At 46.8% G+C, this 22990-nt stretch overlaps 1 protein-coding gene and 1 pseudogene across 4 annotated transcripts in view; both read left to right on the top strand.

Moving 5' to 3' along the window:
* Nucleotides 1–22990, top strand: part of LOC142582895 (histone acetyltransferase KAT7-like) — a 111204-nt gene that overhangs the window by 29344 nt on the left and 58870 nt on the right. For 3 of the 4 annotated variants that reach the window (XM_075693000.1, XM_075693002.1, XM_075692999.1), the window contains 2 exons: nt 4815–4978; nt 16379–16529. In XM_075693000.1, the coding sequence (XP_075549115.1) occupies nt 4815–4978; nt 16379–16529 (315 nt within the window). The remainder of the gene's footprint in view (nt 1–4814; nt 4979–16378; nt 16530–22990) is intronic. The other variant, XM_075693001.1, reaches the window with a different exon arrangement.
* LOC142582093 (uncharacterized) lies at nt 18778–20350 on the top strand (annotated as a pseudogene).

Genomic DNA, 22990 nt, shown 5'->3' with positions numbered 1-22990 from the left:
TTCCCTCCTCATGACATGTCCTGCCCGTGCCCATTTCTTTTTCTTGATTTCAACTAGGATGTCATTAACTCGCGTTTGTTCCCTCACCCAGTCTGCTCTTTTCTTATCCGTTAATGTTGCACCTATTATTCTTCGTTCCATAGCTCGTTGCGTCGTCCTCAATTTAAGTAGAACCCTCTTAGTAAGCCTCCAGGTTTCTGCCCCATACATGGGTACTGGTAAGACGCAGCTGGTTATACACTTTTCTCTTGAGGGATAATGGCAACCTGCTGTTCATGATCTGAGACTGCCTGCCAAACGCACCCCAGCCCATTCTTATTCTTCTGATTATTTCAGTCTCATGATCCGGATCTGCGGTCACCACCTGTCCTAAGTAGATGTATTCGTTTACCACTTCCAGTGCCTCGCTACCTATCGTAAACTGCTGTTCTCTTCCGAGACTGTTAAACATTACTTTAGTTTTCTGCAGATTAATCTTTAGACCCACCCTTCTGCTTTGCCTCTCCAGGTCAGTGAGCATGCATTGCAATTGGTCCCCTGAGTTACTAAGCAAGGCAATATCATCAGCGAATCGCAAGTTACTAAGGTATTCTCCATTAACATTTATCCCCAATTCTTCCCAATCCAGGTCTCTGATTACCTCCTGTAAACACACTGTGAATAGCATTGGAGAGATCGTATCTCCCTGCCTGACGCCTTTCTTTATTGGTATTTTGTTGCTTTCTTTATGGAGGACTACGGTGGCTGTGGAGCCGCTATAGATATCTTTCAGTATTTTTAATATGGCTCGTCTACACCCTGATTTCGTAATGCCTCCACGACTGCTGAGGTTTCGACTGAATCAAACGCTTTCTTGTAATCAATGAAAGCTATATATAAGGGTTGGTTATATTCTGCACATTTCTCTATCACCTGATTGATAGTGTGAATGTGGTCTATTGTTGAGTAGCCTTTACAGAATCCAGCCTGGTCCTTTGGTTGACAGGAGTCTAAGGTGTTCCTGATTCGATTTGCGATTACCTTAGTACTAAATACTTTGTAGGCAACGGATGGTAAGCTGATCGGTCTATAATTTTTCAAGTCTTTGGCGTCCCCTTTCTTATGGATTAGGATTATATTAGCGTTCTTCCAAGATTCCGGTACACTCGAAGTTATGAGGCATTGCGTATACAGGGTGGCCAGTTTTTCTAGAACAATCTGCCCACCATCCTTCAACAAATCTACTGTTACCTGATCCTCCCCAGCTGCCTTCCCCCTTTGCATAGCTCCCAAGGCTTTCTTTACTACTTCCGGCGTTACTTGTGGGATTCTTTCTTCCATTATCGTCGTGGGTGCCACTGGTACTGTATAAATCTCTATAGAACTCCTCAGCCACTTGAACTATCTCATCCATATTAGTAATGATATTGCCGGCTTTGGTCTCTTAACCCATACACCTGATTCTTGCCTATTCCTAGTTTTTTCTTCACTGCTTTTAGGCTTCCTCTGTTCCTGAGAGCATGTTCAATTCTATCTGTATTATACTTCCTTATGTCAGCTGTCTTACGGTTGTTGATTAACTTGGAAAGTTCTGCCAGTTCTATTCTAGCTGTAGGGTTAGAGGCTTTCATAAATTGGCGTTTCTTGATCAGATCTTTCGTATCCTGCGTTAGCTTACTGGCATCCTGTCTAACGGAGTTACCACCGACTTCTATTGCACACTCCTTAATGATGCTCATATGATTGTCGTTCATATCTCCAACACTAAAGTCCTCTTCCTGAGTTAAAGCCGTATACCTGTTCTGTAACTTGATCCGGAATTCTATTTTCCCTCTTACCGCTAACTCCTTGATCGGCTTCTTATGTACCAGTTTCTTCCGTTCCCTCCTCAAGTCTAGGCTAATTCGAGTTCTTACCATCCTATGGTCACTGCAGCGCACCTTGCCGAGCACGTCCACATCTTGTATGATGCCAGGGTTAGCGCAGAGTATATAGTCTATTTCATTTCTAGTCTCGTCATTCGGGCTGCTCCACGTCCATTTTCGACTATCCCGCTTGTGGAAGATGGTATTCATTATCCGCATTTTATTCTGTTCTGCAACGTCTACTAATAACTCTCCCCTGCTATTCCTAGTGCCTATGCCATATTCCCCCACTTCCTTGTCTCCAGCCTGCTTCTTGCCTACCTTGGCATCGAAGTCGCCCATCAGTACAGTGTATTTTGTTTTGACTTTACCCATAGCCGATTCGACATCTTCATAGAAGCTTTCGACGTCTTGGTCATCATGGCTGCATGTAGGGGCATACACCTGCACGACCTTCAATTTGTACCTCTTATTAAGTTTCACAACAAGACCTGCCACCCTCTTGTTAATGCTATAGAATTCCTGTGTGTTACCAGCTATATTCTTATTAATCAGGAATCCGACTCCCAGTTCTTGTCTCTCCGCTAAGCACCGGTAGCACAAGACGTGCCCGTTCTTTAGCACTGTATATGCTTCATTTGTCCTTCTAACTTTAGTGAGCCCTATTATATCCCATTTACTGCCCTCTAATTCCTCCAATAGCACTGCTAGACTCGCGTCACTAGATAACGATCTAGCGTTAAGCGTTGCCAGGTTCAGATTCCAATGGCGGCCTGTCTGGAGCCAGGGATTCTTAGCACCCTCTGCTGCGTCGCCGCCGCTGTGATCAGTTGCTTCGCAGCTGCTGGGGACTGAGTGCCGGGGTTTTATTGTTGTAGTCATATAGGAGGCTGTGGCCAAGTACTGCACCAGGGTGACCAATCCTGCTCTTTTGAGCGAGTGCGTTACCTGTTCTGGTCACAGGGATCAGGCTGCACACCAGGCCTAATTATGCAATTTTATCAACACGCGGATTGTTTTCTTTTTTTTTTTTAATCCGGTGAAAATTGCCCAACACCAGGATTCAAACCACGGTCCTCTAATAAAGGTATCCTTCTCCGACTTGATTTTAATGTTGCTTTTCCTGTTCATTCGTTAATTCGGCATTCGGATAATTCGGACATTTTTGCTGGTCCTGTGAGGCCTGAATTAACGAGATTTTACTGTATCATTATGAGACACTGAGGGCTACCCTTATTGCTTGAAAATTTTCCATGTTGAATATAGGCATTTTCAAGGGCAGTGACATGGGTTCAGCACATTTGCTGTCCCTTAAGCTCTGCCAAGACAGACGCTGCCACTAAAGGAGTCGTTATTGGGGTCACTAACCCTTTCGTTGTCGTCGTTGTCGGACCTTTCTGGCCGTGACGCACCCCCAGTGTCGGCTTGGTTTCAGGGAACGAGCATAACAGGGAAAGAACATTGCAATTTATTTTTGACCATGATTGGTATACAAATAACATAGTCAATGCAATATGCACATTTCAGTGTTCTGCGGCTATTGTTAGTAAACATCATCATCATCATCAGTCTGACTATAACATCCGTTCAACATCCGAATCTGACGATGCGGAACTCACCTCTTCCTCGCATGAGACTCTGTCCGAGTCCGAATCCGAGCTCGGCTTGTATTCTGAATTGGAAGAGCCACCGCTCCATTGAGCAGACGAAGGTCCCGCGTGCTCAGCCATCCGAAAGTAACCGCGCACAGGGAGGATGCGCTTTCAGTCGCCCGCACAACGGAGAGAAATGGGACGTTGTGTGATCAAGAAGACAGAGAGAGATGGAAAAAGGCTAAAACAAAGTTCGAAGGGCTTTACGTTTACTGTGGCAAGTCGGAAGTGAGGGTACGGCGAGAGAGCGAAAGCAGCAATCGAGTCACTCTTTTCGGAGAGGCAACGGTGCGTGCCCCTGAACTTGACGCGCCGTAGCAGACACCAGCAGAAGACAAATAAAAACCTTCAAACCAGCGGAGATCCAGAACAACCCTTGAACCCATAATCACACGCGCGTGATGCATGATCCAGCGAACGCGGAGCCACCGCGCGACTCAGCAAAAAGAGAGGGGCGAGTGGCAGTTGCACCATACTCTTCAATACATGTACCAACACAGGTCGGGGCGAAAACACAAACTTGTAGAATGAGTCAACAGATGGTGTGGCCAGTCCAGGAGCACCAGCTTTGCGCTCAGGCGCAAAATTTTGAACGCACGATAGAGAATGTACCGGTACGTCCGTGACAGCGAAAGGGCTAAAGAAGTGATGCGTGTGCATGCTGACTGGTCAAGTTTGAATTATCCGGGGAAAGACAATTTTTCAATCGAAAGAGCGATAGTTTTGGCCGATAGAAAGGCATGGGCATGCCGGGACCTTTAATCAGGATCGAATTAACCAAAACATTTAATTAAGTGAGGTAGAATTAACAGAAGTTTAGGGTATTTTAATTTTGCAAAGCAGCGGTCTTGCATATAATAATTCAGCACAGTGCATCAGCAAATGAGGCACTGAAATGGGAGCATGATAGTGGGCTTGTAAGCACTAATCATATAGATAAAATGCAAGAATAATAAGTGTGTCCTATCCTTTAGATCTGTATTTAGGGCTGGTAACATTTGGAGACATAATAGTGCCATAAGCTCCTAGCGTGAGGTTGTTGAAATACAGTAATGCCCTGTGATATTTCTGTAGTACGGGTGCAACTGATGGCTTTGATTACAGCAGAAGTTGGAAGCAACCGAGGAACCGTTGACACAATTGCTGTAGGAAAATGTCGCTGTCAAATTTTTCTTGGCCTTGCACTTTTCATGTCTTTGTGATAGACATTGCAATGCGCTTTATTTGTTTGCATGGTTCTTCATTATTTATTGCTGGTTCCTCATTAAGCAAAAAGATGAATGATCTTCACATTTGGCCTTCTGCGCTTTGTTTCCAGAAAAGTGTGGGCGCTGCACAGAAACCAGCACTGAGGTGCCAGCAACCAATGGTGCAACAACACAGGTTTCGGAGGAAGAAAGAGACGGCATCAGTAGCTCACCGCCATCCACACCCAAACGGCCGAGAATGACAAGGCACACATATCGTGGCAACCCCCAAAATGTAAGCCAATGCAACTCTCTCTCTCTCTCTCTTTGTTTTTGTGTATGTGCATGCGTGTGTGAGCATGTGTTTTCATGTGTGCACATTCATGAAAGATGTCGGTCTACATAATTGTGTACAACATCGGAACACGACAAGAAAATGAAAAGCTTCGTATCTAATGTACAGCAGAGATTACGCTTGCACTTATACAGTAAAATCCCAATAATTCGAAATCTCTTAGTTTGAATTGACAAATAATTCTAACTGCTCTGTTGGTCCTGGCAAAATTCAATGTACAGAGAAAAACTCCCATGATTTCTAACTTCAAAATAAGGCACGACAGTTATTTAGAACAAGATTTCTCGCTCTCACGGACCGCTTTACGGATAAACCCATGACAAAGGTGAAGCTTCGGTACTGTAATGTTGCATGCTGTAAAAATGAGGAATGATGCGCAGGGAGCTGAGACTGAACCGGAATGAGCAGAGCAACGTGCGGCCCCCATTTCCCATCTGGCTTAAAAGGAGCAAAAGGGAGCCCCCTAGTGCTCTTGATCACATTACCGCACGCGGAGGAAAGAGAAGAGTTTTTCAGTGCAACCCCAGTGATTGTTTTGGTGTTGTGTGCTGTACCACACAAATAATTTGGGCCTCATATTGAAAGGCTCACCTTAGTTCAAGCTCCGTCTTATTAGAATAAATTGCAGTCCCTTTGAAATTTGAATTCACAAAATTCTACTATAGAAGGATTTGTAAGAGGAAGCACCGAAAAGTACACTGGTCATGTCTAAGCTACCAAAAGCTGGTGCCATAGTGCTGAGCCCTTGAAACATACAACATTGCTGATATTTGATGCATGTGTAACACTATGTCATCAAATGTGCGACAAGTTGTTCATGATGGCATATGGTTGCCTGTATAGTACATGTTTAGTTGCAAATGTGTGGAAACACAACTCTTTCGCACTTCCTGATGTTCATCTTCCCTGCACAGTTCTCGCGTTTTCTGACATTTGACTTTTGCACATGACAAGTGCAGTCGTGATGGTCAGTGTTGCAGCTACTCAGCTTCTATGAGCTGCACACACAGCCTCGTAATATTAAGTGTACCTTTTGCATAAATGTATGATTGTTCCTTTGTGTGTATGCTTGAAGCTTATCTGAGATCTCCGCATGTCTCGGACAGCTTCCTGAGACACTGAAAAGTGGTAATGCACAGATTTGCACTACAAATGCTATGTCAAAGGCACAGAAGTTGTCTTATTTCTTTTTTTTTTTTTCCTCAAGAACCTTCCAAGTCGCTCATGCTGCAGGATGGTATTTGCTGTGCTAGCGCTAAAGGCCCATGTCACCCGGACACGAGGCTGTGATGTGCCTTGCACGCCTCGAAATGCTGGTTGTGCATTTTTATTCAAGGTTAAGTAGAAATGGATCCACTGTGGAAAGTGAACTAGCCTGTATGGATACGCACTGTGCTGTCATCAGCACACTTGTACTGGGAATTGCATGTGAACATGCTCTGCCACGTGTTTGCAATACACCGTTTAAACAGAGGATATATTCTGCGACGATCACATTCAGTGACAATGTCGCCTAGGCAATATTATCGCCATCAGGAGTGTGCTGATTGGCTGGTTGAGCACAATCAGATGATGTAGTGCTCAACCAGCGCACCAAGGCAACAGTACAGTTGAATCCCGCTATAACGAAATTCACGGTGCACGAAAAAAAATTCGTTCTCGCGGAACTTCGTTATCGCAAGAATTTGACGTGAAACGCAGAAAGAATTGCCCAAGCAGCAGCAAAGGCGTTTAATGCCAAAAATCTGTAAGCTTGGTTTGCTTACGCTTCACGGCGAGCAACGCCGTCACGCGATTTTCGCACTCGGTCAGCAAACCCATTGCAACATCGTCGTCTCGGACAGCAACGAAATTCCTGATGACATCAAAAGCGTCCATCACCTGTACGGCGGTTGCCGCAGCCGGCGCTTCCTGTACGTCGTCGTCTTCTTCATCGGAAGAGTCCTTATCATTCCGGGCAGCTTTTATGATCTGCTCATCACTCACATCTTCGTGAACAACAACACAAGCGTCAGCGCCGATGTATTCGTCGAGCTCGAGATTAGGCGGCACGGTTCCTATTTCTCCCAGCGTTTTCCAGGCGGCCGCGATCCCCGGAGCCGGTGACGCCTCTTCGTCGTCGTCTGTAACGCCTGGTGTTAGGCCAGCAGAGTGTACGGGTCGACCTTCGGCAAATCCGGCGTGCCTGAAACAGTTCACAATTACTGAGCGCCCCAGTGTGCTCCAGGCAGCAGACATAATCTGCAGTGCCACGTACAAGTCCACCTTCGTGTCTCGGCCGGTTTCAGTGTTAAAAAGCAGCCGCTGAATTAACCTCCCGCGGTAAGCGCGCTTCAGGCTAAGAATCACGCCCTGATCGAGAGGCTGTAAGACAGACGTGCAATTGGGAGGGAAAAACCTCAGCTCCGTGTTAGTGAGCTTGACTTCGTCGGAGTGATGCGCTGAACAATTGTCCAAAAGCAAGCAAACTTTACGGCCCTGCCGCTTCATGTCGCGGTCGAATGCCATCATCCACTCGGTGAAAATAGCGCGGGTCATCCATGACTTGTTGTTCGCCTTGTACTGCACAGGTAGGCTACGAGTTCCCTTAAAACAGCGCGGCTTGGCACTTTTGCCTATCACTAACGGCGGACGCTTGTCCGAGCCATCCATGTTTGTGCAAAGCAGCACTGTGATGCGTTTTTTGCTGTGTTTGCCGCCGTGACAGCGCTGCCCCTTGAAGTCGAGCGTCCTAGCCGGCAACATCTCGTAGAATAGCCCGGTCTCGTCGGCGTTGTAAATGTCTGCAGGCGCGAAGTTGCTTAAAATTCCGGCCATGTTACTCGCCTTCCAAGCAGCTGCTCCGTCCACGTCTGCTGACATTGACTCGCCGCACAACACTTTTCCAGCGATGTTATGGCGGGCCTTGAAACGGTTTAGCCAGCCAATGCTGGCTTTAAAATCATCAATGCCAAGTAGGCATGCATAGTTCAAGGCTTTCTGCTGGACGATGCTTCCGGACAGGGGGACGTTGCTGGCTCGTGCTTCCACAAACCACGCATGCACTGCTTTGTCCAACTCTTCATGGAGGGGCCGCGTCACCTTTTTGTGCTTCGAGGATGTGCCTGAAGCAAGTGCCATTCTCACGCTGTCCTTATTGCCTAGAATCGTTGACAGCGAACTTGCAGGAATTCCGAAGTCTTCAGCAATTGCCGCTTTCTTCCTTCCGCTTTCTGCTTGGGCGATTATTTGAGCTTTTTGCTCAAGGGAAAGAGTTTTGCGTTTTTTCACTTGCGTTGCCATCGTGTCCTGCGGATGAAAACTCGTCGTTGTCGAAGAGAAAGGCAGCGAGTGAACAACGCGACCACGACACAAAGCCAAAATGGCGGAACTGCAATCACGTGATTTCATGCTTAATGTGGCTTTGGATTTGACTTGGACTTCTCGCCAATAAAACTAGTTTCGGTTTCGATTTTGAACGCGAAAATTTCGTTGAAGCGGAAACGCTCTGCAAAAATGGTTCGTTGTGCAGAGAAATTTAGGCCATTAATTCTTATAGGATACTCGCGGGGAATAAAAAATTATTCGTTGTCGCGGAAATTTCGTTGTGGTGGTATTCGTTGTGGCGGGATTCAACTGTATCACCAAAGTAGATAATTGCAGAGTACATCTCCAGCCGATCGTTATACTTGGGCAACGAGCCGTGAGAAATGTTATGTCAGGTTTCAGAACTGACTTATTGTTCAAACCAGTCACCCTCGCATATCAACCGCCCTAAAAAGTCCGCCCGTCTCTTCTTGCATGCCACTCAGCATTCTGGCGCCTGGCAGTTGGTACGTCTCCTCATTCTCGGCCCTTCCCGTCTGGCTGCTGCGTTGGCGTGTGCTGACACTACACACACACTGTCTTATGAAAGTGGATTTCAGCTTGCAGAGCATCCTAGTCCATTCCTACAGACGTTCAACCGTGCAAACACAAATGAAACGTGTTCAGCAGGGATGCACAAATCGCACTGATATGAGTTTTGTGCATCGCTGCTGTAATGGGAGGGAGGGGTGGCTTTCCATGAAATGTGGATGTGGCGAGCGGTGGTTTTGTTAAATTTAAGCTGTAATGTAAAGATCTGTACAAGTGGAGGCTCAAGTTGAATTAATTTTTGTTTCTAGCCAGCCTCAGTATTCTAAAATCCCATTCACAGAAAGCCTTTGTCTACAAAGTGACAAACCCGGCAGTGCAGCATCTCCAGTTTGACTTCCCATAGCCAGCACCACTTACTTAGTGAAAAGATCGAGTGTCATCCATGCTTTCTTGTGAAACACATATAGAACTGGGAGGCCTTTCTCATTTTTGAAGCAGAGTGGGGATCTACTCTTGCCGATAACAAACAGCCGCACTTTACATAAGCCATCCATTTCCGCATAGAGTAAAACTGACAGCACCCTGCTAATTTTTCTCCATGGCATGCACAGCCCTTCATATTCAGTCTTAAGCATCTGCCAAAACAGTGCAGTTTCAAATTTGTCAGCATGAAATATTTCTGGCAATGCGAGAAGTGATTGTCAAAAAAAAAAGGTGTGGCATGGCGCATCGTTCGATATATCTAATGTGGTGGTGAAAGGGAGTAAGTAGGATGTACGTGTAATACATCGTTATACTCTTGCAAGGAATTTTCAGGGGATTTTACAAATGTTCAATATAGACAATCACTTGATATATCCGAGTTTTATGTATCTGGAATCGACTATAGTAATCGTTAAAGAAGTGCAAGAGATCTCACTCACTGACACTTGCTAAGCAGCTGTCCTGATGAAGTTGTCCCTTTTCACAACCTCAAATGCAAATAAGATTCTCCCTTTGATATTGGTGTCCACTTTGCCATGCTTGGAGGTCTCTTCTTATTATTTCTCTCATTATTATTATTATTATTATTATTAATATTATTATTATTAATATTATTACTACTACTATTATTATTTGGCATAAATCACAGTAGTGTGTTCTATCGGGTTTGTGTCTATTGCTGGTTCGTGGCATTCCACTATGTTACACAGTGCTAGAATCCTATATCCAAAGTTTTTTTTCAAGATAAAATTGCAGCTTGGGCTGGGCATGATGCTCAGCTTATAGATAGTGCTCTCGCATATAAGTTTCCCATTTTTTGACATTTGAGTTGTGAATCTCTCAGAGATCCGGGGTGGCATATGGAGAAGCTTGTTCTTTGAGAAAATTTATTGTATTGAAAGAAATACTACAGCAAGTTAAATAAAACTATTGAATTAAAAAAGGATAAGTTTAAGCAAATGAGTCTGTTCAAGGTGGTGACCCATTGGCAACCGCACTGCCGAAATAGCTGCATGGTCGTGCTGTTTTTGACGCACATTCTTTTCTGCAGCATCTTTGACACCTTGACATTCAAGTACACAAGAGGCTCTATAGTGCTTGTCACACTCTCATAAAAAGTCAGTTTCGCCCGCAAGGCGAAGATCGATTGCCATAGCAAATTAGTAGACAGCTATACGAATTAAGGATAGTACTTTTATTGGCTGTATAAGCGTGCAAACATTTGCTTACTAACTAAATTTAGAAGCGTGATGTCGCGCACGTGCAAGCAAACATGAACACCTCTTACTCAATGACTGCGCACCCTCACTGTCAAAACGCAGGAGGCAGAAAGCATGGCAGCAGCAGGATGCGAATTGACTTTCGTGCTGCCTCTCACTTCAATGCGAACTCAGTGGCAAGCACTGAGTGCACAGGAAGCTATAGCCATTGATGAACCTCGACACTGTGCTCACTGTAGATCGCTTTCAAGAGAGGGCCCCGGCGGGCACCAAAGCAGAAATGCCTCCCCCTCCCCCTGGTGCCATGCGCATGCCGGAAGACGGTGCACTTCCTCCCCGCTTTCCTCCTTTGCACGCGTAAGAGAAGTGGTCCTTGTGGGAAAGGAGGAAAGGCTGGCACTATCTTCTGCAACCCATGCGGGAGCACGGCTCAGTGCCAGCAGGGTGGGGGAGATGGGATAAAAAGAAAGAGAGAGTAGGAGGGAGAAAGGTAGAGGGTCGTCCCAGCAGCATCAGAGCAACCCAGCCGGGAGGGCCCAGTGGGTTCGACCGGAGGAGTAGGCTGCAGGTAGACCGTATACAGTCGAACCCAGATATATTGAATTCGACGGGGATCAGAAAATAGTTCGATATAGCGAAAATTCGATAGACAGATATAGGCCAAAAAAGCACTCGCGATGATAAAAAATTGTGGCTTACCGATTGGAACAGCCGCGAATCACATAGCATGTGCACACAATATGAAAGCGCTTTATTTCACGGAAAAACAAAAAACAAATTTTGGGCTGCTTTTTCCTCTGAGAAATGAAGTTTAAAACGCTAGTCTCAATCTTCTCGAGACTGTCCAGGTGCGAGAGCCCAGTGCCTTCCATTTCGCCGCAACAGCGCCAAATCAGGCTGAACGCTGATGCCAGTTCAGTGGCTGTGCACAGACGTGTTTCTTCGAAAACGCAGTTGCCCTCGTCGCTGGAATCGCCGTCATGAACGGCAGCTATTCCGGCCACAATGTCCTCATCAGCGAGGTCGGCGACCGCTTGAACTTCGCTGTCAGCGTTAATGAAGTCATCAACAGTAACTTTGGACGAGACGGCGCCGGGAAAATTGGACAAGTCGCGGAACGCGTCCTCCAAGCACTCATAATTTAAAGCTTCCGGACATTCATCTCCAGCCACTTCAAGGCCTGCCTTACCGAAACAGTTGGCTACTGTGGCCTGCTTCACGTCGCCCCAAGCGCTAGTAATCATCCGGATCGCGCCGAGCAGGTCAATGTTGAGACCGGTTCCCATGCGGAGGTTTATGAGGAGCCGTTGAATAAGTCGCTTCTGATAGCCTACCTTGAATGCCTTTATGATACCCTGGTCGAGGAGCTGCAGTCTCGCTGTGGTGTTCGGTGGGAGAAACTTCAATTCGATGCGCTGCAGCTTGCAAGTCGTTTGATGGGCCGAACAGTTGTCTACCAGAAGGCAAACTCGGCGGCCTGACTTGCCCAACTCAGCGTCCCAAGCCTGCAGCCATTCAACAAAAAGTTGACGTGTCATCCAGGCCTTCCTATTACAGCCGTAGTGGACGGGAAGCTGTTTACAGTTCTTGAAGCAGCGCGGTGACTTGCTCTTCCCGATCATGAATGGCCGTAGCTTGCACGAGCCGATCATGTTGGCTGCAAGCAGCACCGACACACGCACTTTGCTCATTTTACTGCCGTGGCATGAGGTTCCACGAAGAGCGAGTGTCTTATTCGGCAACATTTGCCAAAAGAGACCAGTTTCGTCTGCATTGAAGATTTCTGCAGGCGAAAACTTCTCAGTGATCTTCGGCCATTCCTCAGAAAGCCACTCCTGCATCTCCTGGCTGCTGACAGCCCCAATTTCGCCTGAAATGGCCTTTCCTACAATGCCGTGACGGTTTTTAAACCGTTGCAGCCATCCAGTGCCACCGCAAAAGTTCTCTTCGCCAATAGCCGTAGCAAACCATTTAGCCTTTTCGATTAACATCGGGCCATCCACTGGAATATTTTTCGCTCGGATTTCAAGAAACCACGTATTGAGTGCCTTCTCCACTTTGTCAAAAGCAGCAGGGCGCACACGACACGCTCCCGAGCGACTTTCCTCACCTGCTTTAAGCTTGATGTCCTGCTTGTTTTTTAACAACATACTTAAAGTACTCCGCGGAATGCCGAATGCGTCTACCACGGAGGACTTCTTTTCTCCATTCTCGACACGCCGGATTACTTCAAGCTTTCCTGCAAAGTCCAGATTCTCCCTCTTTTTTGTCCGCGGATGCCATAGCTCACCAGATGACCGCAATCACGCACGCTACACACGGCACGTTGAAACAGAGGTACGCACAACAAAACGCGCGATGCGCAGATGGAGCAGTCTGAGCGAAGCCTGTTCGAGCAACAGTCAACGGGGCTGCGAAGGAACGACAAAGGGAAAATAAAGAAGAGAGCGGGAAAAAAGATCAGCGGAATATGCCGTCGAAGGCGCTGTGTTCGTTTTTTGAGCTCTCTCTGGCTCTCTTGTCTCCCCTGGCCCACGAGCGACTGTGCTGACCCCTCACTCTCTCTCTCTCCCTTTTCCCAGGAAGCGTGGCTTGGAAACGTCACCGCGTCTCCATGCCGTGCACTCTCTTCGCTGAGCTCCAATGCCCTTGCCCAATGCACACGTCGGCGGTAGCGGAGGAGCGAGAGAGCTCGTGCCGGTGGGGCGCAAGAACAGGGGAAAGGCTTTGTGTCTGCGTCGCTAGGCGACGGCCGCGCATGCGCAGAGGAGGAGCCTGCTGACTGACTCTGCGAAAATGTTTTCCCCTGAGGACCGTACACGAATGTCTTTGGGAAAAGCGCACCTTCCAGGGGCGCGGTGCTGCACGGCGTTCGATATATCGAATGTCCGACGAAAATGGAATTCGATATACTACGCAATTGTCCTATACTTTTACATAGTATATTCAAGGGGGTAATCTGTGTGTTCGATATAGCCAATAACTCGAAATATGGGGGTTCGATATATCCGGGTTCGGCTGTAGGAGGTGGCCCAGTAGAAGTGTAGTGGTGGCGTATCAGGAAGGCCGAGGTGGTGGGATGGCCGTTAGGCCATCTGTCTTTGTAGAAATTTCCTATAGTCTCGCCGGGAGTCCCGACGAGTTGAAGTACTCGACGACACTTATGAAGGCTGGTAGCTGATTATGACAGGGGAAGAGGATATCTTCCTGTCGTGAACCTGGGAGCCCCAGGCGGTGGAACTCTTGCAGAAGTCGGCCGCGGTGCTGCAGGTGAGCAAGGCAGGCCAGCAGGAGGTGCTCCAGAGTCTCTGGTTCACCACAGGAGGGACAGGCTGGCGAGGTGGCTTATGATTGAGCCACAATGGTTGGCTCACCCTCGCACACTTTCACTCCCACGTACAGCATACGGTGCGCGGCAACTATGTTATCACCCTTGGACTTCATACAGAACATCCTGGCAGAAATGTGCTTGGAGTGTCCATATAGTTGCTATCGTAATAACAGGTTTTTACCATAGGCAATACGGCAAATATATTCTGAGCTACTATTATCTGAAATTACCGTATTTACTTGCATAATGATCGCACCCCTGAATTTTGTCATCAAAATTCCATTTTTTTTCTTTCTCGTGTATGATTGTACCCTGAACTTGTCGCAGCGATATGTCATGTGCCAAGTCTAGCTAATGATGATCGTGCTTACCATCTGTCGAATGCTACACGAACGACTCTTGAAGACATACTAAGTGGTCTGCACGCACCCAACATTCTTAAGCAGATGCCCCATTTCATTCCTTCCATCACTTTCCGCAATTCCGTGAAAAAGAAAGCTACAACCATACTTGCCTCGGCTTTATTATTTGTAGGCTTCATAATGGTTTTGGTCAACAACAACACAAAGGGTGCTTTTCAATTCTTCTGGTCTGCACTCGTGGGCACGCAACAAATCGCGAGCGGCAACGATAGTGGCCACGTTTACACTGATGCGTTAGAAGTGTACCCTATTCATGCACCGACGCTTTTAATGCAGCAAAGATATTCACCCACCCTTAGCGGAAACGCGCCGTATTAGGATAGCAGTGAAGACAAATGCTGCAGTTTCCGTAGCATGCTCGCCGTATGTTTCTATGTCACTGGCAGTTAAGTGCGCCCATCACTGTTTCTGTCCTCTTAAAGTGGACGTGGCTACGTTATTGTTGCAAAATTGCCAATATTAATGATATTATTCATTACTGATATGGAAGGAACTGTAATATACTCACGAGGAGAAAAATAATTGCGTTCGGCGCGTTCGACTTGCTCCGCTGGCCGCCATTTTTGTTTTGATGTCCCACACTAACAGCGGCAGCTGCCTGCTTGTCATCCCGCAGCAAATGCGGGATGAAAAAAGAAAATGTTTCTTTTTGTGGGAAATTTAACCCGCATAATGATCGCACCCCTGAATTTGCGTCAATTTTTTTTACAAGGAAGCACAATCATTATGCGAGTAAATACGGTAGGAGGACAAAGGTTGAAAAATAATGCAGAGTGGTTGCAAAGAAGAAAGACTGCCATGCAATGAAGGGGGAAATAAATTCTGAAATTAGGTTTATTTCTGAGTAGTAAAAACCACATAATTGTCAATTTAATTCCAGCCAGTTATATGCAGTGGAACCCCGGTTATACATCCCCTGATATTGCAATGTCCTGCTAATACAGTCTCGGCAAACTCTGCACACAGTCAATGAATGCATTAAAAATCTCAATTATACGAGACGAGATTACAATGAGAAACGCCACCAGCCTCCGGCAGCTCTCTTGCACCGTTGTACCTTCCACGAGGGAGAGGGAGAACAAAAGCACCCTTTCGCATGCAGGAAGCTCCAGTTGTCTTTTTCCTTCCATTGTTTGCACTGCGCTCTCATCATTCGCTTTTCTTCCCCCTCTTTGCATTGCTCAACTGCTACCTAGGTGATTACTTTCAAAGATCGCTTTGCTTTCACAAGATTTTGCATGACTGCAGTATCGCCAGTGGACGCATCCACATATACTTCCGACGTTGTTTTTTGCACTGTGACAAGTTGCTATCTTCTCAGTCAGCACAGCGCTGTTGGCTGTGTACTTCAGCGTGTCCAGTGCCGACTCTTGCGAAAGTGAAAGTATCTTAAAGTGATCACCCAAGAATACCACCAATGCGCATATGGAAAGCATAAAAGCATTTGCGAAGCTCAACCTCATTATTCACAGGAAGGCACACAAATCTTATCGCATAAGCGCATTCATGCACACAGTTTGGAGCTTTCTCCACAAGTGAGCACACAAAACTTCTCACATGTCCATAGTAGGGTTCCCAGTTTAACATGAGTTGTAATATGAGACTGGACGTGCAGGGAGGCATTGCCTCATGCCAACACTGCTGGTCACGGCCACGGATGAGGACAGTGCCACAGATGCTATGTGCTATGCTAATGCAGATGCTATGCAGATGCTAATGTGCTATGCAGCATTAACAACATTCAGAGATTCGTTTGTGTAGGCTCTTACTCTTTTGGCGGTTTTGGTTTCTAAGTACTTCAGAGTATTAGCCTATAGCTTAAATCGAACCTCTTCATGTCTTGTGGAAACATGTGTTTTAGACATGCTTTTTGTTGATCAGATTAACAACGGCCAAACTAAATGGTTTCACACGGTTCCGAAAAAGTTGTATAATCAGGGTTCCAACTGTAGTTACCGTCACTGTTTACTTCTTGAGAATCTTCTGTAACCAAAATATACCACTAGGGCTAGCCTAATCGAACTGCTGCGTATATCTTCCCTTGCAGCAGAACCAATGCCAGAATGAACCAATGCACCAGGAAGTAGTGGCCCCGTGCACACCTCAGAAGACCTCTAGTCCACGTAGCCCCGTGATCAAGGCACCTGAGGCCAACAGCGATGGTGACGTGACACCCCCAAAGCGTGGTCGACCAAAGGGTAAGTACTGCTTGTAGAAGATGACAAATTTGGAGTCGGCACCTTTTCTGACTGCAACAAATTATTTTAATGAAAATGGGGCACCAAACAGCAAGAAGCTTGGTAGCGATTGTCAAACTGGCTAGACCTAGGTTACTATGGCCGGCAGCAGATTAACATGTGAGTGTACTGGTTCGAGGCACTGAGGTCATCAAAATGGCAGCAGTGGTGACTTCGATTAATGCCATTTTGGACTTCTGGTCATGACAAAAAGTTGGGAAAATCGGACGACAAAAGGTTTTAGCGTGTGAAATTTCAGGTGTCCTTATTCATTGGCTCTATGGGGCATGTAGTGGGGCCACGAAGTCGTCCGAACTATTGCACATGTTCAAAAAATTGACTGTTGACAGCATAACGAAATAATCCTAAAATTCTTATGCTGGTATTAGGATCAGGGTGTCTACCAACTGGGAAAACTGGGAATTCTCAGGGATGTTTAATAGTCTGGAAATACTCAGGGAAACTAACGGAACTTGGGCTTCTATTAGGGAAAATTAGCTGTAATTTTATTGAAAAGGAACGAAAGTAAAGGTAAAACTGGCTTTAGAAACAGAGAGGAATCGTAACGAATCATCTTTGATGTTGTGTCGTCGGCTTAAGGAGTTGCCAGTGTACAGTCAGTGGACAACTTTTTGGACGGCTGCTAATTGAGACGGCTTCGCTGTAACCACCATGTACCCCATAGAGCCTACTTATATGAACGTCTGAAATTTCAAACACAAGAACCCTCTGCCATGCCATTTTCTGAACTTTTTGCGCTGACCTTAGGTCCGAAGTTGCATCAATCAAAGTGACCACCGCTGCCATTTTGATTACCTTGCCGCCTCGAACCGGCGCTATCGCACGCAGATCCGCGGGCAGCTGTAGCCACCACCACAGCAACGCTAGGCCTAGCTGCTTCGACGTTCGCTATTAAACTACTTGCGTTTGGTGCCGTGTTCTTTCATTGAAAGAATTCGCCGCTGTCAGGAATGGCACCAATTGTGCCTTTGTAATCATCGCAATTGGCGTCGAATCTCGGAAAGCATGATGCATTGTATAATGCCGTTTACCGAAAGTCAGCTTCGACTCAGTACAGTAATGTTACACGGTGAAGCATGCGCCAAAGTATGACAGTGAAGCATAACAAGCTTTGGAAGAGGCAATTGTCACGGGAAACAGTATGTATTCCTTCATTATACACGCATGCGCCCGGTATCTGCTATCACAGTACGAGCACCGATATGCCTAATAAGTGTACTGGCAGGCCTTAAGAGCTTTTTGGATGTGCCTACGGCAAGTTCAGCCAGTGAAAGACATGCATTAAGTTTTTCCGACTGCCTGATTTTTCAGACGTTTTTGCAGCCCCTAGGAAGTCCGAAAAATCCGACGATGACTGTACAACTGACCAAGAGGATGCTTCAAATGGTCCATGGGACGAACGCGCAGCGGACGGAGGACAAGAACAGAAAGGACTTGCGCATTGAGGAATAAACGGGAAAGGAAGTGTGCAGCTGCTTCTTTGAAGGAGCTTGAGCTCAAAAACGAAGTGTTGGCTGATGCTGAGATGCAGGTGCCCCTAATACAAACCAAAATAAACTCTTTAAAGCAGTGAAATGCAACACTGAAGCATTGTGCGCATGCTGAGAGTATGTCAGGACCGTTGTGTTTACCAGCTCTTGAGAGAGAATCTCACTTGTGACATAGTTCGGGTCTCACACCAATGAGCTGGCTATCATTTGATGGAATTAGCTCATCTTCGAAAATATTTACTTCTGTATGCATCTCCTTTTTATTCGTATTTGGGAATGTTCGACAATGGATCTTATCTTTTTCAAATATATTTTTTCTCTGTGTACACCCCTTCTTCTGTTTTTTTTAAAATAAAATACACACTACTCCTTACTATACAAATCGCATTAAATCATTTCTTTATTTTTTAACATGCTTACTACAGAGTGACGCCATAGAGCAACATGGTGTCAGCCTGCTTGACATAAAACGAAGTTCTGTGTCAGTCAGGGAGTTTTGCTCAGGCACTTACGGAAAGCCTGGAAAACTCGGGGAATTTGGAAACGTCAACTACGTAGATACCCAGAGCACATAATGGATATATGCTTTACAAGGAATATCAAATACAGTTAAACCTCGATATAACCAACTTCAGTATAACGAAATTCTCGATATAACCAAGTTTCCTGACGTGTGAGGAGAAAGAGGCGGCGGATAAAAATGCGCTGCTGTGCAACAAGGACTTGGCACTGTCTCAGCGACGGAGCGGAAATTTCAAGATACTGAAGCGGCCACTGCTACAAGTGAAGACAAAAAATTTCTCCTTGTGCAAATAGATGCCCTAGGCGACCTGCTATCCGGGACCCCGTGCCAGCAGTGTTTTGCGACTGGGATGAAGGTTCAAGGAAACACCCAACTTGGACTTGCAACAAAGCTTGAGCTGCTATGTTTACATTGTGGAGTAGTTGCAAGCTCGTGGAATTCTGCTCATCAGGATGACTCAATGGCCTTTGACGGGAATATAAGAGCCATTGTGGCAACAAAACAGATAGGGAAGAGACTAACAGCCCTCAATGACTTTTGGGCAGCAATGAACGTGTCCTATCGTGGCCTGCATCATAAGACTTTTCAGAAGCACTTGAAGAAATTCAGGGAACTGCTGACACAGTGCATAGACAAGTTCTATGCAGAATCTGCTTCTGCTGTGAGAACAACCTACAAGGAAATGGACCCATATTTCAGCAGGTATATCACAGTAAACTTTGATGGAACATGGCACAAGCGTGGCCACACGTCCCATATTGGAGTTGGTGCAATAATTGAATATCATGTGGGCCTCATCTTTGATGCCATTGTTTTATCGAACCAGTGCCTTGGTTGCCAAGTAGGGCCAAAGCTTGGAGACCCAGGCTACTACGCAAGCTGGTAGGAGGATCATGTGTGCCAGAAAAACACTGACTCCGTCTGGGAGGATAGAGGTTGAGGCAGCTGTCATCCTTTTCTCATGTTCGATGCCAAAGCACAACCTCCGTTACACAATGTTCATGTCTGACGGAGATAAGTGCCACCTTCTCTGCCCTTGTACAAGAAAATGTTTATGGACTGGTCCCCATTTCGAAAGAGAAATGCTTGAACCACGTCCAGAAGAGGATGGGGACAGCACTCCGCAACCTTGTGTAGAAAAGTGACGAGGCTTTTGGAGGGAAGGGCAGGCTGACAAAGGCCCTCATCGACAAGTTGACTGACTATTATGGCTGGGCCCTACGGAACAATTCCAATGATGTGTCTGCAATGCAGTGTGCAGTGATGGCATCGTACCACCATGTGACAACAACGGATAAGGACCTCACCACGACTTGTGCCCTGAGGGTGGAGACTCGTGGTGTTGTTATAACGCCAGCAAGAGTGATGGTGTGCCACCTCCGAAGCATCGGTACAATCTTCCACACTATGTTGCAGAAGCACTGCTACCTGTTTATGAGCGCCTCTCACAGGCTTCTCTTCTGCAACGCTTCCTGGGAGCAAAGATGCAGAATGCATCAGAATCATTTCACTCCGTGCTACGGTCCCTGATGCCCAAAGAGCAGCATGCATCGCTGATTGCTGTGGAGACAGCACTGCATGAGGCAGTTTTAAGGTATAATCCTGGCTGCCATAGGGCCACCCAAGAGCTATGTTCATCGGCGGGGCTAACAGCTGGCCACCTGGCCATTCAACGGGCAGCCGTGAAACATTCTCTGAGCTTGAAAAAGGCCAAGAAGCGATCGCAAGAGAAGGTGGAAAGGCGGTAAAAGAAGAGAGTGCCTAAAGACATCTCCGGTTACTCTGCAGGGTCATTTTAGACCACTATATGGGCTCAAACCTTTCAAAGCTCATTTTCTCTAAATGACTTTTTGGGCTGGTGAGGCTGCTTGTTCCAGCCATATCTCTGTAACCGCTCATCAGATTTCCAGTTTTTTTTTTAATGTGTGTCTGAGTAAATAACTGAGGACAAGACAAGCCCATTTTTTAATATATTGTGTCTGTGATTTGGGATATTTAATCAAAATTTGATTGATAAAATCTTAATCACCAACACTAAATTCGGTGGTCTGCTAAAATTTTTCAGCATGTAATTTAAAAAAAGGGCTCTGTCTTGCCCTGAGGTATCCATCGGGGAATCATCATAGGGAATTTCGCAGTTGCAGCACCTTCTGAAAATTCTCCAGGCCTGGAGTGAGAAAACCATGTGCACCGTTCTGACATATTGCTGTAACTTGGGAACCAGTGAACTTAATGGCATGAAATATTGTAGTTCTACTAATGCTTTTGCTATGAGTCTATCCTGAAAATATCATTAAGACATTTCAATAAACAAAAACGTTGGTGTCCGGGGGTAGCCTCCTCCCTTAATGTTTGAGGACCCACCATGGTCTCTACATGAAGCAAAGCAACACAGGAAAAAAAGTGCTGTAGAGGAAACCAAATTGCCTACTTATTCTTCAGACCTGCTCGATTATTCGAACTTCCCCACGTCACTGCAGCCAACTCCACAGAGCCAATGTAGAACGGTGAGTGAAATTTCTGACACCGTGCAATGATTCATTAAATTTTTCTAACAAGTCCACATGCGCTATGTCGAAAACATGATGACCGCAAAGCAAGTTGCCATCATTTGAGTGTTGCTTGTGCCACCAGTGCCCTCACTTTTGCTCTCGCTCTCATGATGGTTCTGTTTGTGGGAGGCAGCACGAAGAGGTAGCTGCTGTGGCTACGGTTTATTTAGGCCGGCCAGCCATGGTGTCACTGGAGCACGAGAGCAGCACACACCGTAGCCGCTCAGGTCGAGCACGCCAGTGTATTCTACTGTTGCGCTTACTGCACGCGAGCCATCTTCCTTGCCATCTCTGAGGCGATAGTCACCTGCTACAGAGCCCCCTCCTAGTGCAAAGCACAATTAAAATAAAGTCCAGTGGTAAAGTCCAGTAAAGGAGTCCAGGTAAAATGTGCAGATGGTATCATCGTTGGTAGTGTTTAGTTCACGCAATCCAAGAGAAATGTACCAGAAAACACAGGCAGCATAGTTTGTGAACAAGGTGCAGCCACGGAGAGGCCGTAGTGCAAAATCACAACCTGCCACAGGCTCTCGTAGATGCCTGGGCCTGGAGCTCCAAAAGTAGGCTGTCTAGCAGCTTGGGACTTGCGTGGAGATAGTGCAAGTGTTGGTCACTCACAATGTCGACGTAGCAGTGATGCTCGATCTGAAGAAACCAGATGGCAGAGCTGCTCCTATGAATCTACGGTAGGCCATGCATCCACGGAAGGTTAAGCACAGAACATTGGAAGGTTCGCCTGCGGCTGCTTGCGGTGAAATCTCGAATGCTGATAGCATCAGGGTTGTCATGGTCGCTGAAGGCATCGTGAAGGTTGTGCTTGTGGTGTTGCTGTGCTGTGAGAGTGAAATTTGCGCCTAGTGGAGCCGGTGGCAGAGCCTCTGAATTTGGTGATGAGGGAGGTGCCCCCGAACGAAAAGCGGACAGCTTGCAGGAACGTCTAAGGACAGAGAGAGGCGGGCCATAGAGTCACTGAAAGCACTTGTGTTTGGCCCAATTAATTTGGAAAGAGTCATCACGCAGCTGCCTTTGAGCTGGGGAGGAGGCTCACGGCTTGAGTAGAGGTTTAATGCTGGGGCCGGCACGTGCTGATGAAAGGCACGGGTGGATGCAGGCGATGTGGGACAGCAAGACGTGGAATGACATGATGGTTCAGATGGTGAGAGCTGTTGTGACAGAGTGCCAGCTGGAGGAGACTGAGCGTTCACGGTGACCTAGTGAGCAAGGACAGCCGCCCACAAGTCCTCATAGAGGTTGAGGCCGTGGGTAGGCATCCGGAGCCTAGAACACAGCTTGAGCATGGAACATTGTTGAGGAAGAAGTGGCTGTTGTCCACCTGGATTAACCAGATGTCCAGCATGTCGATGTGGAATTCCTGGACACCCTGCAACCGTAGGAAGTCTGCCGGACCGTATGAGGCCACGTCACTCATGCTTTGGTAGAGTCGGTGCGCTGAAACTGGCGTGGCAGGGCTTGGTCGTCCGGGTCACCAATTTGTAGGAGGCAGCGCGAAGAGGTAGCCACCATGGCCACAGTTTATTTAGGCCAGCCAGCCATGCTGCTGCAAGATCCAGGGAGCGGCCAATACCGTGGCCACTCAGATTGAGCACGCTAGCCTGTTCTATTCTCATGCTACCCACACGTGAGCCCATCTTCTTCTTCACCAACTCTGGAGGTGATAGTCGCACCACTACACTCTGCTTACCAAGCGCCATATGTGGCCACCGCGAAGCATTTCATTGACTCAACACCAACCTGCAATTTTGATCACCAACTCTCAACGAGGAGGCATTGGTTGGGCCTAGCTGGCTGGGGTACCAAGCAGCATATTGTCGCTGG

The sequence above is a fragment of the Dermacentor variabilis genome, chromosome 5 (genome assembly GCF_050947875.1).
Source record: "Dermacentor variabilis isolate Ectoservices chromosome 5, ASM5094787v1, whole genome shotgun sequence".
NCBI lineage: Eukaryota > Metazoa > Arthropoda > Arachnida > Ixodida > Ixodidae > Dermacentor > Dermacentor variabilis.
This window is presented reverse-complemented; position numbering and strand designations above follow the sequence as displayed.